General features: G+C 32.8%; 1 protein-coding gene across 13 annotated transcripts in view; it reads left to right on the top strand.

The window, feature by feature from the left end:
• The first annotated feature begins 268 nt into the window (after window positions 1-268).
• eya1 (EYA transcriptional coactivator and phosphatase 1) overlaps window positions 269-18,405 on the top strand; it is a 69,171-nt gene continuing 51,034 nt past the window's right edge. Inside the window, exons 1-9 of one of the 13 annotated variants that reach the window (XM_039754639.1) lie at window positions 269-403; window positions 7,969-8,018; window positions 10,015-10,142; window positions 10,830-10,892; window positions 12,565-12,642; window positions 13,608-13,674; window positions 14,014-14,159; window positions 15,186-15,323; window positions 18,196-18,278. In XM_039754639.1, the coding sequence (XP_039610573.1) occupies window positions 10,019-10,142; window positions 10,830-10,892; window positions 12,565-12,642; window positions 13,608-13,674; window positions 14,014-14,159; window positions 15,186-15,323; window positions 18,196-18,278 (699 nt within the window). In that variant the 5' untranslated portion in view covers window positions 269-403; window positions 7,969-8,018; window positions 10,015-10,018. Of the gene's footprint in view, window positions 404-1,675; window positions 1,860-7,556; window positions 8,019-10,014; window positions 10,143-10,829; window positions 10,893-12,564; window positions 12,643-13,607; window positions 13,675-14,013; window positions 14,160-15,185; window positions 15,324-18,195; window positions 18,279-18,405 lie in introns of those variants that run through there. The other 12 variants (XM_039754640.1, XM_039754645.1, XM_039754650.1 and 9 more) reach the window with 12 other exon arrangements.

Raw genomic sequence — 18,405 nt, 5'->3', positions numbered from 1 at the left:
AAAATGGTCGAAATACAAATCAATATTTTTACCTGTAGTTACAGGTTTTGCCTTTATACTTACAAAGCTGTTCTTCCGTATTATACTGCGCTTAATTTAGGAATACTGTGACTAGCTCTATTTATGTCATCTCTGCAGACGGGCCCAGCAGAGGTCTGATCATGTTGACCTGGTCTCCCTTATATGGTAGGTGAATATACCAGCGTTTCCTTAGCTGCACATGAGCAAAATGAAATCCAAGGTGCATGTTATCTGAAGGCTGCTGTTCTCCTCCTGCAAAACATTTGAATATTCTGTCACTTCTGCACTCCATTACCTACAAAGAAAAGAAATTAGCACTTTACAGGCTCTGCATACATAGTTGGATGTTGTTGCTTCTTTAAGATTTTTAACAGACACAAAGGTAGGGTTGATAACTATTGATTTCTCCGCTATTTATTTATTTAATTTCTCAAACGATCCATACACCAAATGTATAGTTTCTTTTTAATCATTTTTGTTTTTTTACACTTTTAATCAAATTTGATTTCATTATATACCTGTAAAGTGTGCATGCATTTCAGTTTCTCATTCATGTGTTTTTTTCTAGCGTCTCTCTTACTCCAGCTATTCTATTGTTTCCTTAATTTTTATTCTATAGAAGTTTGTGCATTGTCTTCGGAATTATCTACAGTAGTATGAAATTGATTCAAGTATACAGCATAGAGAAATGTATCATATAATACATCAAAAAAATCTATCTATCTATCTATCTATCTATCTATCTATCTATCTATCTATCTATCTGTCTATCTATCTGTCTATCTATCTATCTATCACAAACAATATGCTATACATAGTAAATGCAATATATTATGTTTAGGGATGTGCATGTAGACTATAAATGTGCATAGTAGTATATGCTGCATAGCACACTTTGCAATATAAACAATAAACAAATGTTTATTCATATCAGCATGAAAGCAAACATAGCTATATATTTTATAAAAGCACTTATACACTATACAGCTTAAAAAAATACAAAACTTTAGCACTTTTGGACACTTCAGACGTACAGAAGGCAGAATGTTATCATTACCTTTTAGGTGGCTTCTACTTGCAGATGGAATGCTTCCACTAGGCTGATGAAACACAGTAGTCTGTCCACAAAGCATATGCCTGATAATTTGCGTAATGAGTTTATGTGAGAGAGTAAGTTTCAGTATCAGTGGTGAGATCCTTTGGCTAGATTGAAACCTATAAGATGGACACAAGAGAAAACCTATGGATTCAGACATACAAAATAATGGGAGATGCCCTAAGGCTACAGAAGCTGAACCTTAGGACGCAGTAATCAAATAGGATGCGTAAAGGATCTTCTGTTTCTTTGTCTTTAGATTGGTGATACTATCTGGAAAAGGGACTGCTGCTTAATGCTGCAAATAAATGACATACTGAGGGCTGGTGTTGAGCTGCTTGGTGTTCAGTGTGCGCACCCCCATTGCCTCTTTCAGCCTAAAAAAATCTTCCTGTAAAAGTCAACGAAGGAGTTGTTGCTGTTTCAGATAACAGCTTCTTTTTTTTTTTTTTTTTCCCTTTTGCTCAGACACTCGGCAGCCAGAGCCTGCAGCAGTAATCGGACAGCTCTCATTCCTACTCTACTTTCCCCTCCAGAGATTCTACACTTTGGCTATGGTTTTAAAAACAGAAAAAAAAAAACTTTTAACTCACATTGCATTATTGCGTCCATCATAGGCCGGTGTGCTTACTACTAAGAGCAGGGAATTGTTCGAACAAGTGGTTATGTATTAAATTGGAAAAATCTGAAGGTAATAAAAAAGGCAAAAGGGAAGGCAGTGGAGCCAGCAGCTAAAAGTACTGTAAGTCAATTTCTGTTTCTTTTAACATTATTTGAACTCGCTGCAAATGTTCTTTCTTTTGTAATACAAGCTTTTTATTTTTTTTTCTGAGGTTTTCCTGCTGGTATAGTTTGAAAATGCTTTGATGTTTGACTTTATTTAATTGTGGCTCTTTCTGGGTTTGCTCTTTGTTTTGTTTTATATATTTTTTTTTTCTTTGTGGGGATAGATTGATGAGATGTTTCTTAAAATCCTTGCAAGAATGCTTTCAATGTTCATGAACACACTATAAGGAAGTCTGAAAGTGATATGTCAAACGTTAGACCCCGAAAAATATCGACAACAACCAGTAGCAATATGACAAAAAAAGACGAAAAGCAAAAATCTTATATTCCAGGGTTACTGAAGTGATAGGATTTGTAAAACACACAGAATGACAGGACTGATTTATTTCTGTAAAGCGAATATTATTCTTTACCCCTGTGGAGAACAACCTAAAATCTGTTGTAATAAGAAGAGGAGCTCTTAATTCCATATTAGTAAACATATAAAACAGGTGTATTACAACACATTTTAAGGACAGAAGAGGAGTGGATAGATTTGACAGAGTATGTTGGAGCAGGAAATCCTTTTGCTTAATAAGTTTAAATTTTCCATGCAGTAAGCAAAACATACTGATCCCCAAAGGAGACCCCCTTTTCAGGCTGGCAGCATAAACAAAACCTACACACTTAAAACATTTGACATTTAATGGCATCTGCTCCAGCCTGGAACATATTAGTGTGAGACAGAAAAAGGCAGAGATAGAAATAAAGACAAAAAGAGGATGGCCAAAAACATAATATATTCTTATTGTGGAATATTATGAAAAATTGCAGTTCATGAAGAAAACTATTTTTTTCTTGTGGGTGCAGAATACAAGAAACGATTGTTAAAAAAGTTCTTACTAGTCTTTGGTTTATATTCCTTTTGCATGAATACAGCCAATACTCGTCTTGTGTTAATTAAACATTGTTTCTTTATAAATGAAAATAATATGTACACTTGTCAGCTACACTTTGATTACATTTCATGGGACTATTAGATTCAATGATTACAGTTTTATAATGTTCATATACGGTATTGAGATATATGGTGTATTTAAAATCAAACACACAAACACACTCATGCATATATGATAGTTTCCCACGCAAACATACACACACACACACATATATATTTAGCCTGAAAGGTCACTTATTGTTAATTCTTTATCTCTGCCCTTTAACTACTGTTTGTTTAATCTTCTTAACTCATTATTTCATACAATGAGTCCATTTCTCTGATTGTTTGATGATGATTCACCTTATGCAGATTGTTTAACAGCAGCATTTGTTTCATTAAGGCTTTTATTTATTTATTTTCTTTTTGTGAATACGGTATTTATTTTAAAGCTTTAAGGTTTCCCTACAAGCGTCCCTCCTTTTCTCTGTCTCTGTCTCCCTCTCTCCCCGTCGGATTCTCTTCGTCAGTGTGCTCAAGGCCCAATGTGTTTCATATGTTTGTGGCCGAGCTCTTTCAGAGCTGAAAACTCTGTACGGTGAAAGACACAGCAGGCTAATTGATACTGCCTAGCTCTGCTCTTCATTAGAAAGAGGTACAGGAAACAAAAACCCAAAGCATATTTAGAGTGATTAGATAGGTGAGTTGTTTACAAAATACAGAAGTGTGTTATTTTGTTAACAGGGTGCTGTCTTTCCCTGCAATATTTTTAAAAGGAGAAGGAAATGGGAATTGAATGTCTCCGATTAGCTCAAAAATCAATTCCCTGCAATATAAAAGGCTGGAAAACAGTTCCTTTGCCTTTATTTATTTTTATACAATAAGAATATTTGATTCTTACCCATAAAGTAATTTAAAATACCACATCTATTGGAACACTATCTCATTAAACCAATTTAGTTTTAACCATACATATTTGCAAAATATTCTGCATGTTATTCAATTTACAAAAATCGAGGCAATATGCAGATATCAAATTAACTTTTTTGTGAGTACATAAGCAGGTAATTTGCATTACTCTTATTTATTTATCAGATTACCATTATGAATGACAATTTGCATGACCTTTTACACAAGGAAGTAATTAACATATTTACCATAGGTGAAATATACTACAATATGTATCACACAAATATATATTTTTATAAACATCCTAATTTTGGAAATGTTAATGAGATAAAAAATATTTTTCTGACAGGAACTCATGGGACCTCACCTTTAAATTAATCCCATCAAGATTACATGTCTATATAACTAGCTGCTGCTTAAAGCTTTTTTGCTGTTCTGAGTCATTGTATTAGTTGTGTATATTTAAGTATTCATTATATAGGGACTTTTCTTCTTCTTTTTTATTGAATGAATGAATGATTCCATGCCACTGCGGTAGGGAGAATGTGATAAAATGCGTACCTTAAATCTTGTTTGATGGACTCTCAGAGTCAGCGTGCCTTCTGGAAATAATTTTGGAGGTTGAAGAGCACAGTATTAACAGATTTAATGTAGCTATTCAGTGGATTGCTGAAGCACTATGTCAGATTTAACAAAATGAGGGAGACAAATTGAACATCAACAAACCACACATCTGCAAAGAATTACACTTTTAATTAAAGAAAAGTGAAAAGCGAAAAAAAAATGATGTTTTTTGCAAGTTTCACCTGATTTATTTAAATTCCAATAGGATTACCTGTTGGAAAATTATTTTCCAGTAATTAATAATAAATAATACAATTTATTTTGAATAAAATTCTTTGGTTTATCATTAAACAATGGATTGCTAAAATTTCCTAATGGGTCATACAAGCTTTGTTTTTACTTCTCTAAAATTGTGAAAGAGGATTTCTATTACTAAAAATAATAAGTACAATTAATGTCTTACAAAGCAGCTATTGATAGAGATATGATTTGCCATTGCCTTCAGAAACTTTACTGAATTACTCTTCTACAGCCATAGTAAAACAGCGCTCTGATATGTTTTACTTGTACTTTACATGTCATTCTTCTCTGAATCTGAATAAATATAGAATGTTATGAAATTACTGTATCAGGTAGAAAAAGAGAAATCAGATAGTATGCTAAGAATGTGTCTTGGTTTTGAGATAGTACCTTTTGATTTACAACCTAAAAAAAATTTAGCAAATTCATCATAGCTGTATTTATGTTTAATTTTGATGCCAAGATAAAAAGAAACAAGTGAAGTGTAGCATTTTGTAAACTGTGACTAATTTCACTCACATCTGTGTCCAATTGTTGTCTGCATCTACATTCTTTGCAAGTAGATTTATTTTTCCTGGGCCACCATGTGGATTCAGCTGACCAGCTTAAGTGAGGATTAGTTGTTTTAAAGTTATTTTGATTAAAGCGATGTTTTTTAAACCTGGTAACACACAACACATGCTTTACATAATCTGTATAACTTGACAAAATATGTAGAGTATACCCTATAAAACTTAACACAGTAAATATATGCATTGGTATGGCTGTGGAAGCAAGACTTCTGTACCTTACTTACTGTGTATGATGTCAAAACAGCATAACGCAAAAGTCTGCTAAGTATCACAATTACCATAGAAGATTAAAAAATGTGAATGTAAATGAAAAAAAGAATAACAAATAGTGAGAGCATACAGTACACTAAATAAAAATGGATGGTATCATAAATGCAAATGTTAATAAAGCTTAAAACTGGATTGCTATGAATAAGGGACAAATACAAGTTGCCTAGAACACGCAAACAGCAAATGAAATGTTGTTAAAAATTAATTACAAAATTCCAGTAAAAGAAGAAAATCATTTTTAAATATGAGGTTTAAAGTTCTAAAAAACATTACAATGGAAACTGTGTCTAAATCCATTTGTTAGTATCAGTAATTATTAAAGTTGCTATTTGTACTAATTCCAAAGCTGGAAGTTTAATGAAAAAAAAAAAATTGTGCATTATTTATATAACGTTCATCGTTTTATTGCTGTAACGGTAACAACATTTGAAAAGTATTATTTTGGAAATCAAACAATGTTTGAAATAAGACATTAGTATTAATGATTTTTTGCATATTATTAAAAGGCATGTACTTCTTACTTTAAAAAAAAAAGATTAGTTAAAACATTCATAAAACATGGCATGCATTCAGTACATTTACTACTATAAGTGTGCAGAGATTATGAACACAAACAGGCTGACCTCTCGGGATTCATGCTGCACCAGTATTCGGAGTTCAGGGGTGTTTAAAGTCTTACAGTATTTGCTAATGAAAACATGCATTTCTTAAAAAGCGTAATGAAAAACGATGAACAAACAGACATAAGTGAAGAGTGTTTGGCTTATTTAGATGACACTTAGAATGCCTCATCTCTCTTGTCTTTGTTCTGCAATCATCAAAGAGAAAGCAGTTCAGGTTGAATTGAAATGCACATCAAAGATGGTGAATGCAGACTTTTAGACAATATATATTAGGCTTTACAAGAGAAGGGTTTGTTTTTGCTTTCAAGCAAAAAGCCACTCTTCACCTGAGCTACATCACCTGTTCGTAGTCTGTGCTGACCACAGTGAAAAGAAGAGCATCTCTGCTAGCAGCATATCGAAACTTCAGGTCAGCCAAAGCAAGAAACCTTACTTTTAAAACAGTACTGTTTCAAAATGTAGTCAGTAAAAGCCACAAGATTGGTATAGCATATATTTAACTCCTTAATTCAAAAAAAGAGTCTATATGTTATTTATTCATTTATTAGTAAAACAGTACCCTCCATTACATTTCTTTCACAGAGAATGAAGATTGTTAGATGCTTTTAGACATGCCAGGCTGAGTTTGACTAAACTAATAAAAATCCTAAAAGCTTTAAACAAAATTATTGACAATGATGGATAATGTATAGTTAACTTAATAGAAAATTTAGAAATTGTTGGTTCCCTGCATGGATGCTAATTTAAATCTCTGATATGTTAATGTTATCTAACTATCGATCTATGTGTAATAAGAGAATATGAAAGACATTTGTTTAGTCATATATATGTGTCTAATACAAGGGTAAATATTTATGTGTGTATGTGTGTATATATATATATATATATATATATATATATATATATACACACACACACACATTATATATATATATATATATATATATATATATATATATATATATATATATATATATACACACCACAGTATTGGTATATAAATGTGTATTTCCATATAGTGTACCAAATTACATTTGCAAAAAGAAGCAAAATGCACATAAGATTTACACATCTATATGCATATATTCAGACTTGAACACACACAAACACTTCCATAGATATATTTTATGTGAGAGAAAAAAATACATAGGAGATAAATTGGACTTTAAGCATGAATGAGAGAATATAAAAGACAATCTGTGATCTTTACACAATGATAGACTTAAGTCTTATATATTAAAGGAGAGAGAGAGACATAATAAATGAATATCCAACTTTTGGCACAACTTCAGATTTGGTAGTTGGTCACGCAACACTTCACTACCCCCACCGCCACAAAAAATACACTTAACACTATATTCCAATCCATGAAAATGCAATACTGCAGATCTGAACTGACACAGTCTTCAGGAATCAGCCATGATAATCATTAGAAACTGTCAGTGTTCAGGGGAGAGGGAGTGGAGATATATTTCAGATAGTGTCAATGAAAGATGAAAGATCTTCTGAAGATGCTAGGGGTGTTCTGCTTCAGTTACTTCCGTTCAACAAGTTTATTTTCCAGCAGCTACTTCTTGCAGGCATATCTTCCTGCTTACCTTGGCTAAGCTGCTTTGCATGCTGATTGGGGGAGGGTTAATCCAGTTTGCAGCTGTCGTAGGCCAATGATGAATCACCTTGCCGTCATTTGGCTGCTTTCCTCTGACATGGGGAGGAGGGAAGACCTGAAGAAGGAAACAACAGTAGAGGGTTTAACCTAAAGACAATGTGCTTCTCTGTAGCATGGCCTCTTCTTTTCCCATTCTGCTAAAGAATAATGTTATTTCAGACATCTTGTACTGAGGAATAGATGGGGCTGGACAGTAACACCAACCAAAAATAACAAGGAATTCCATTGTTTGTGATTGGCAGGTGAAAAATAATATATCTGATTCAGATGTTTCTGAGCCATCCAATTCCAGGTAAGGACATTAATGATTTTTTTCACAAGCGTTTTAACATTTAATATAGCATCACTGGAGCTTTACTCAAAAAAGTTACAGTGTCTGTTAATTAATATCAAGTTTTATTCATAGTATTTGAAACAGTACATTTTTACGTATTGGCAAGCTTTTTTATGCTAATACTTTATAAAATGAAAGTTTTTTATGCAAATACTTTATAAAAGAGAGTTGAAAGTACATAACAAACTTTTGTGACAGATTTATTATACTTCAATTTTAAATTGTGCTTTAGGCTATCTAGTTTGAAGGTGTACTTGTTTACAGTATATGCTAGCCAATTTAAAATATTAAAGCATCTAGAGCAGCTCTTTAAAAGAGAAAAAAGTGCTGCTTCATTTAAACATCTCAGTCCTTCACGTTTAATTTAGGTCATGGATTATAAAGTAAGGGTCTTTTATTTTGTACAGTTGTAAAATCACAGCAGTTACATTTAAGGAAGCTCTGTGCAGTTTGATTTTTTAGAAAGTTGTAATTCTTGATGAACCAGTTAACACTGTTTCAATTAAAATACACCAAGAGAAGTTGGAAATTGTTTTTGTCATCATATTAAAATAATAATGGCTGAAAATACAGTTTCAGCCATTACTGAAAACAGTTTTAAGTGTTTTATATATGTTATGAACTGATTGATGAGTATCTTTATATACTGCAGTTAATACTTCTTTTTGACATAAGCGTTAATGTGATTTAATTTTGCTTAACTGAAAGCATGATAGTCAGCTGCTTCACACAAATATTTTGTTAGACTGGTTTTTATATATGTTTGAGACTGTCTATGCACATATTCAATACAAGCTAGACATGATCCCTTTTCAATTGGGCACGTTTTATATAATCCAAAAGACAAACAATTCAGGGGACATAATAATGTTTTTAATTCAGCAGGCTTCACAGGAAAGAGAAAAACAATTATGTAGTTTGCCAGAGTAAACGAATGCATTAAGGATGCCTCATTCCCTGTCAGTGAGCCATGGACTTGAACAATTATTTCAAGTGCTGTATTTGGTTAGAGGATCTTTAAAGCAAAATTAACTTTCAGTTGGTAAAGACCATATACTGAAACTGCACAAGATTGTTTTAACCTCACCAGATATGGTAATAGTAACTGTATGTTGGATTAGTTAGCTTTACATTTCAGAAAGTTCTGTAAGTTTTAGGTTTTTTTTCTATGTCTTTTAAAATTTCCTGTTATAAATGCATAGTTGTAGAACTTACTTTTATTTGATATTCTACAACATGTACTTCAAATGTGTCATTTCACAAAACAAAACCCAAAAAATACAGTTAATGTATGCATTTCTGTATATATATACATTATATGCATACACACAACTACTTGCATATATATAATATGGTGTGTGTTTCTAAAATGGTGTTTCATTTACACATATATGCATATTTATATAGAGATATGGATAATACAGAAGTGTGTAATTCACATTTTATTATATCAAATAATATTTATTTTTATTTTGATCATTCTTATTTATTCATTTGCTACTTATTTTGGTAGAGTGAGAAGTAACGTTATTTATTATATCATATTTAGATTTTCAGTGGTATTACTATTTCTACATTATTTTGTTAGATATTGCTAAAATGTATTGTGAAAACACTTTTCCATTTATGTATTAGTGCCAGTAATGCTATGTTAGATTAAATCAAATTTAAAGACTAAAAACCTGTATTGTATTAGATCAGATTAGAAATTATTAAATATAGGTTGCCAGAACTCTTTTGTGTCCACTTATTGATTAATTTAAACAGCTAAATCTGTTGTTAATAATGGGAGAATAGTGGGAATATATATGAAATAAGTTTGACATAAGAAACATGCTGTGAAAGATCAACCTAATATCTTTAAAAAACACAGACCAATGACATATTAACATATCAGTTATCCAACGTGCAGTGTTCTGCGAGCTTTTCGTTGACCTCAGTTGTTTTGTTGCAGGTCTATGGAAATGCAGGATCTAGCCAGCCCACAAAGCCGAGTAAGTGGAAGCGCTGACACTTCTAATGGTCCAAAACTTGACAACTCACGTATCAATAATAATTCCATGACACCAAATGGCACAGAAGGTGGGTGCCTGTGGCTTTATCTCATTTGCAGTGTGTGTGGTGGGTTTAAAACGATTTTTAGGGTATATTTTTTAACAAGGAGATTGCCGGAGATTCTCAAGAGTTTTTGTTTGAAGTCGATGCCTTTTTGTCTATGAGCTCTTTTTTATTGTTTATTTCCGTACTTATATCTCAAAGGTGTTTTACAAGAAACATTGATGTGTATGTATATGTTCATACACATAAATATCAATATTCTTGAGTTGTTTTGTCAAGTTTACAAATTACGCTTACTCATGAACTTAATTTTGAGTGAATCACAAAATTGAAGAGGGCTGGAGGGCTTAAGTTCAAAGACTTTGTCTACAGTTCTGCTGCAGCTTTGTTTCTGTTTTGTTTGCACTGTTTTGGTTTTCTTTCTTTTACGTTGCGTTTGATAATTTGTACTCTGTTCTGTAAAGAGAACAATCATCATTTTCCACATCCTTGAATATCCATGGCCATCATACTCCCACTGTGGTATCTAACAGCAAATAATTTCTAACAGCATGACCTATAGATTATGTATTTGTTTAGAAGTCAAGTGGCTGGTATTCAGTGGACGACAGAGTTTTTTCGGCATGCCTTGATTTATTTATGCATTTTGACACACTATTTAAAATACAATTGGTGCATATTATCACCTCCATTTTTTTTTTATTTCCTTAGGTGATAGCATCACTCTGCTCAACACAGCAGACTGGTTGTTAAGTTCTAATACACAGACTGCAGGTTTGTGTAGTTTCCAGTCTAATAGAAAAGGTGCAGTACTTCAGAGGATTTCCTTATTCATACATTTTAATTTTACAGCTCTGTTGCAAAAAGAAAACCTTATGAAGTATGGTTCAAATTAGGCACATATAGTGCTAAAGTTTCATAAAAATATAAAAAAATACAAACCAATAATTAATTTTCAGATTTCACCATTCATCCAATTAGACAACGCACATTATATTGACTAGTAAAGCAATAGATCAAGAAATTAAAGAGTTCATTGGATTCAGATTTTGTTGATTCTGTTTCTGAATTACTTACATGAATGTTGTAAATAATAACATATATACATTCTACTAAAAGTATTAATTTTCAGAAGTATTGCACCTTTGTAAGAGGCTTTGTTTTGTGTCTGAGTTTTATTCATGGTTCAGAACCTTTATTTTCAAAGCATGGCTTGATGTTCCTCAAAAAAAAAAAAAAGAATACAACACTGATTGCTTTCTTCAGGGAAAAAATAGAATGACAATGGCAGTATATGACAGCCTACAGATATTTTGTGTGTTTTTGAATGCATGACTTGCTTAAACTGTGGTCAGAGCTAGTTTGTTAGATTCATTTGCATGCTCTTCTACTGTTAAACATTTGTTTCTTTGTGGACTGAGCACATGGGGGAACATCAGTCCTGCCGGTGAGAAATATCTGTCAACAGCGTGAGTCTGGGATTTAAATCGGCAGGTTTCCCTAGCTGGCCTGCAAATTTGTTTTCAAGCATGTGTTACAAAAGAAAAAAAAGAAAAGTTTTTGCTCAGACTATTATAAGATGATTATTTGTTCCAGGAAGTGAACTTGAAGTGCACCTATTCTCAGATGCATTAAATGTAGACAATTATAAAACTTTTACTGTGTTGTTTGTCCCAAGCAAGGAAATTTGTTTTGTAACACTCAAACATTTCCAAGTCACACTTATCCCCCTGGAACATTGAAAAAAGATAATTTGAGCTTTGTGCTTTCAAGTATACGAAAAGTAGCTTACCACTTGTTGCCCTTAAATTATGAATTAAATATTTAATAAAGGATCAGATGTGAGCTTGTAATTTTGTTGTGTAAGTAATTCACTTCTTTCATGACACAGTTAGAAGAATGGCAAGGAAGGGCTTGTATCTAAAATTTAGCGATGCGTTGGATATCTGGATTACACAGTGCATAACAAAAGCTAGACTTGATTGCTGAAAACTGTTAAAGGTTTTTTTCAGTCCTATAAAGCAGTATGCTGGTGGCAGGCTTTTTGTGTTGTCATTTTATTCCTTTTGAATACGAATATACTGTTTTTCACCTTATGTGTCATTATGAAGTCATTAAAAAACAGGAACCTGTGACTTTCATATAACTATAAACCATATTTTGTTACGCTTGCTTTTTTATTTGTACCTGAAATTCAGTTGCTTGTGTTAGCTTTTTTTTTGCTCGCATAAAGAGAAAAAGTATTAGGTTACACTGCCCCAAATGATCAAGCTCTGGTTTGTTAGAAAGAATGTCAATATCCAAAAACATATATTTGATGAATTAAAAAATGAATCATTTAAAGTAGTATGATAAAGAAGCAATCAATGTTTTGGGCCAGTCAGTCTTTGTGCCATATGCATGTTCATCTGTTATTTTACTAACGTTCTCTCTTGCATGTTAACAGTTAAAACAGAGCCAATGAGCAGCAGTGATATTGCCACATCAGCAGCAGACGGGTCATTAGACAACTTCTCAGGTTCAGGTAAGATAAGGCAGAGGTCTTCCCAAGGTCACATTCTGTTTGTCAATTTATCATCATGCAGCCCTTAGGATGCTAATTTTGCATAAAGTACAGAGGAGCAGAAAGCTCCTTCCAGCATACACACAAATGTTTAATTTTAAAGCCCCAAAACTCATTAAACAGTTTTATGCAATTTTTGTACATCTAATTCAGTGACAATTTTATCGAGATCTTTCACACTGATCTGCATAATTAAGGTTGGCTTACAGTACTTTTTACTCAAGCAAAATAAATTTGGCCTCTAATAAATACTTTAACATCATGGCATTTTAGTTGTAAGTTGCATCTAAAATATTGCACGTAACCAAATACTATGAATCACTGGTGACTGAGTCCAAAAAATAATTGATGTGAGTAGATATGAGATATGAGTAGCTAATAGAATGCACTCATTGATTACAATTATATTTGTTTAAACCCGGGTCTTGTAGAAATATAGAGCATGTCGCTGCAGGCTGAAACTGAAAAAAAAGAGACATTTCTGCTTGCATAACTGTTTTAAACTGTTTTAGTGATTTGCAGTTGTCACATATTCAATAAGTATGCCTGCAAGGCTGTCTCTGGACATGATAGTAATTATTATAATGAGCAGAAAAATTGATTTATGTATTTGCTTAGGGTCCAGTATACTAATCTTAATTATATTGTTTCATAATTTCCATCCATCACTGCTTTTTGAATACCTTAATGAAATTATTCTATGTTAGCTACAGTGTCAGCAAAAATCCAAATATTACCTGCTTATTTTACTTTATTATTGCTCTTCGTTTTTAACCCAAGTCAGGTTATTGCAATAAATAGACTAATGCAACGCAATTACAGTTTCCTTGGATTCCAGAACTTCTGTTGGCAAAAAATAATATTTACTTTATTTTCTAAAGTTTAAATATGTGCTTGCTTTTTCTTCTCTTTTAAACTCTATTCAGTTATTGGAAGCAGTGGCTTCAGCCCAAGACAAACTCACCAGTACTCTCCACAAATTTATTCCTCCAAGTAAGGCTTCTTTTATTTTTCTTTAAAAAAATAAGCATCGTCCAACCTAATTTAAAGACCTAATTAGATCCTTCTGGTAAATCTTGATTTTTTGAACTGGACTTGTTTGTATGGACGTCTGCAACTTGCATACTCTGAAGTCTGCTGCAGTTATTATCTAGGAAAAAATTTCCCTTGTGATTTTTTTTCTTCTTTTGTGATGGATATTGCTAACTCAATTTCATGTCTGTGATCAAGTAGCAGAATTGCAATAATTGTGCCAGGTAGCACGTGCAGCTTGATGTTTTTGATGTAATAGATGGTTTTCTCTTTTCTTCTCTGCCATGTTTTGACAAACAGCAGACCCTATCCACATATCCTTCCTACCCCTTCAGCACAAACTATGTCTTCTTACGGACAGACGCAGTATAGCCCTGGAATGCAGCAAGCAGCCGCATATGCAACCTATCCACAGCCTGGTCAGCCCTATGGAATTCCTGCCTATGGTAATTACAAAGAGTCTTTTAATTACAAGTAGTTTAACTATTATTACTACTATTGTCATTGTGATAAGAAAAAGAACCAGTGGTCTACTTTACAGAGCTTCCGGGATTGTTTTGATCTTCTTTGCTAATGCTAATTATTTTATTCAACATAACATATTTTTGCCATTTTTGGCTGTTGTACACACTATGTAGTCTAAAAATAATAATATAAGATGTCACCTTTAGCCTATTTTTGAGTTTTTCATAAGACAAAAGCTGACTACACTCATTTTTGAAAATTAAAAAAAGCAAACAAATAGTGTACTTAATGATTTAAGTACATGATAGTGCAGTGGTTATCAATGTTACCTCAGTTCTTCAGGAGACAGTGGCTGTTTATCTAGAGTTTATACATTCTCAGGAAACTTTGGTGTTCCCTCCGCATACTGAAGATGAGTTATATTCATTCAATGCTAAATTGGCCTATTATGAACGACTATGGGTGTTTCAGTGTAACATAAAATTAATTTCTCGTGGCATCTTGTACTTTTATTTTAAGGAATAAGCAGTGGGACCTTGTGTATGTACAGAAACTAAAATTGATTTTAACTGTAGGTAAGACATAGTAACTGTCTTGTATGCTCTCTTTATTCCAATGCACATCCAAATGTAAGAAGTGGGCTCTGAGACTTTGTTGACCATCATGCAGTTTACAATACTTAGTTGGTGCTATTTCATTTTAAAACACCTTTACCCTTTTATAATTGTCCAGAACTGTCCAGAATCACAGTAAAGACTAAATGTCTAATTTTGGTCACAGTAACTTTGTATCAACTGTACTATAAAATTATATGAAATCTTATTGTTTAATGTGCTTTAAAAGAGGATCTGAATTGTACCAATGAAACACAGAATGTTGAGCCTTTGCTTGTTTTGTAGTGACCATGTGAGTATATTGTAGCAAAGACTAATATGTACAGGAATTTTGAACGTTTTCACTGAGAAAGCATTAAGATCATAAAGATTTGGTATCACTAACTGATTTAGGTACATTATGGGCAGGCATCAAGACAGAAGGTGGCTTGGCCCAAGCCCAGTCTCCAGGACAGACAGGATTCTTAAGCTATGGTTCAAGCTTTACAACACCACAGACAGGCCAAGCTCCATACAGTTACCAGATGCAAGGTGAGTTCATTGTTTTGTTGGGTTTTTTTTTGCACATAGGTGTTAATTTTGCTTACTGATTTTAATTCCAACAAACTAAGGAAAAAAATAAACGTTACTTCACATAAGGTACAATTTTACCAGTTTTCATATTCATAAATGCTTTTGCAGGACTCAGCCATATGCAATACAATAAATAATGACATTTACTTTGTCTATTGGTTTAGGTGATTACCGTAATTTCACAGATTGTCATTATCTCTAGAGTACTGCATTTTGCCACTCCTTCCATCCTTGGAGACATTTCCACTTTTTAGTTCTGCTGTTGAAAATCCTTATAGCACAATTAACATATTAAAAACAGTTTTAGAACAGATGACCCTAAGTTAATTAGCCAGAGGGGATAATGCTCCGATTATGTAGCTTTTACGGCATATCGATTAGGCTTCTCTTAAGAATGCCAGAGAGACGTGTTTTATCTCGTGCAGCAAGAGTGAGGCCATCTGACGTTTTTCTTGCTTCAAGCACAAACTATTACTGACAATCTGCTTCCCGTTTCACATAGCATACATTTATGAACAGTAATTTTACTTTGGTAATCATAATTATAATGAATATTTGTTAATCTGGATATGATAAAAGAATATTTACTTATCTCAGGATGTTTGTTTTTTTTTTTCAAAATGCACAGTTGTATATGCACAAATAATAAATTATGGCAAATAAGTTAAAAATATTAATGTGTAATGCTTGTTTAGTGTTTTGGCCAAAAGTCATAATTTTAGTTTTCCAACTTTTGTGTTTGTAAATGATTATTGCAATATATAGCTATTATAAATGATTGGACTGATTTAGGACTAGCAAAGATAACGTTCATTCTTGACACAATAACAAGTAATAACTCTAACTACATTTTTAAGAGCCCATCTGGATTTTATGGTTGAGTCCCTCGAGAGCCGTCGCAACTTCTGCCACAAATATTGTGCACTGATGAGAGACATAGCCTATAGCAAAGAGACTGATCAAGCAAAGCAAATGGACTCCTATTGGAAGACCACAAGGAAGGCTAGTGTCCTGCTTAGTACATAACAACTGGAAAAAAATTCTTGCCCCTGGGAACTGCAAACTAGCCCCAGCAGGGTTTCATTCTTCAAATGCTGGCAGACGTTTTGCTTTTATGTGAATCCCTGTTTGCTGCTGAGTGGACCTTTGCCCTGCAAGTTATAGCTTTTATCACTTTTTTGAACTGCCTAGCAAGGTAATTTGTCGTACAAAGAGGTTTTTTAGTTTTACTTGGGGTGCTGAGATTTTAATACTTAGAGACCAAGTGAAAATCAAAATGTTGATATGAGGAGTTTCTACTAAGAAAGTCTTTTCAGTAACAGTTGAATACTTTTTCAATTTTGAGTATGTTGGGTTTATGTAAATTTACTTATTCTCTTTCGTTGTGTTAAATGCCTTGTGCTAAAGTTTCTTTTGTGATGACCCACATAAGTACTCTTAGTAAACCTGTTTTAACTTTGTTATGGTCTTAAAGACCACCAGAGGAGTCTAAGATGACCAATGGATAAAAGGAATTTTGTTCTTTTCTGGTTTACTAATAGAGACATAAACATTTGATTTACATACACTGTTAACCTCAGTAGCTTTCTTTCCCCAAGAAATACTAATATCTATTCTGAACACTATGAAACTAGTCAAATGTCTCTTGAGGTTGGGCTTTAAGCACCTTATGTTTAATACTTGAACTGCAATACTTAATCAGCTGCTGCTCTGGGACGAAGCAGTTAAATAGTTACATTATTTCAATGTTTATACTATTAACTAACTAATCAAACGACACATCTTACTTTTAACAGAAATATAATTAAATAATATTTTTATATTCGTTTTGTTAATATTGCCTTGAATTTTATTTTTATATATGCTACTAATCATATTTGTATTATTATAATGAACTAAAATCAAATTAAACAGGAATTTCAATGAATGTGTGACTCATTTAGCAAGCAATGAATAAATCAATAAAGAACAATGTTGACTAATCACTGCAAATATTTAAAATGTAAAATGTTAATTGTCTTTTAATGAAGAAGATGCTATATATATAAAATTCATTATAATTATTATTATTATTATTATTAATCTCCCTGTGAATAAGAGTACAATCAAAAGCAAGACAATCAGGGAATTTATTATATCAACCTATATCCTGATCTGTCTCTAAACTCTTCTTAATCCAGTACTTTACATCATGACTTGAACATTGTTAAATTCTAAAGTGACAGTTCTGTTTAAATATCTTGTGTTGCTTTGGCTGACCTGCTGTTTTCTTAAATGACCAACAAAACCCTGTACACTTCCAGACACAGAGTATTCTTTAACTCACCTTTTTGTTGTCTCACTCAACAACTCTAATGCTCAGGGTGTTTTCTTGACGGATTTCCTTGAAAGATCAAGAAGTGGTTTTCATTCACAGGCCTTCACTGAAGGGAAGTGTGCTACTGCTACCATTACCAAATCATTGATAGGATGTCTGCATTTGGCAGTATGCAGCAGACAATTGGTTTTATAGGTTGTAGTTCACAGTTCAAAGACAAAATGTGCACCTCTGTTTAATTTATTTTAAGATTTTGTGTAATTTTCAGTAACAGAGAGTTCCTTGAAGTTATTAAAGATTTAGTGAATGTGAAAGTAGATCATGCATGTTGGAAAGAAATATTGAATGGAAATAATGGCTCGATTAATTTTAACAATTTGTTTTGAAGAAAAACACCAGTTGGCAATGTTTAAAATGAAAAGGAGTACATTCCACAGCCTTGAATATTTGAATCTGAACATTAAGACAGGCCACCAAGAATTAATTGATCTATTTTACTTTCCATCAACATAGGAGGCAGTTTTACGACGACGTCAGGACTTTATGCAGGAAGTAACTCTCTCACAAATTCTACTGGATTTAACAGTTCCCAACAGGTACTTAAGCTACATCTGCATGGCTGACAAATATGTGAAACTACTTCTTGCATGTTCATAAACGTACATATCAGTATATCTTTCTATCGGCAGTTCAGTGGTACTTATTCAATCTGTCCAGTGTATG

This window comes from Polypterus senegalus, chromosome 5 (assembly GCF_016835505.1).
Source record: "Polypterus senegalus isolate Bchr_013 chromosome 5, ASM1683550v1, whole genome shotgun sequence".
NCBI lineage: Eukaryota > Metazoa > Chordata > Cladistia > Polypteriformes > Polypteridae > Polypterus > Polypterus senegalus.
Note: the sequence above shows the minus strand (reverse complement) of the source record. Positions and strands in the feature narration are given on the sequence as shown.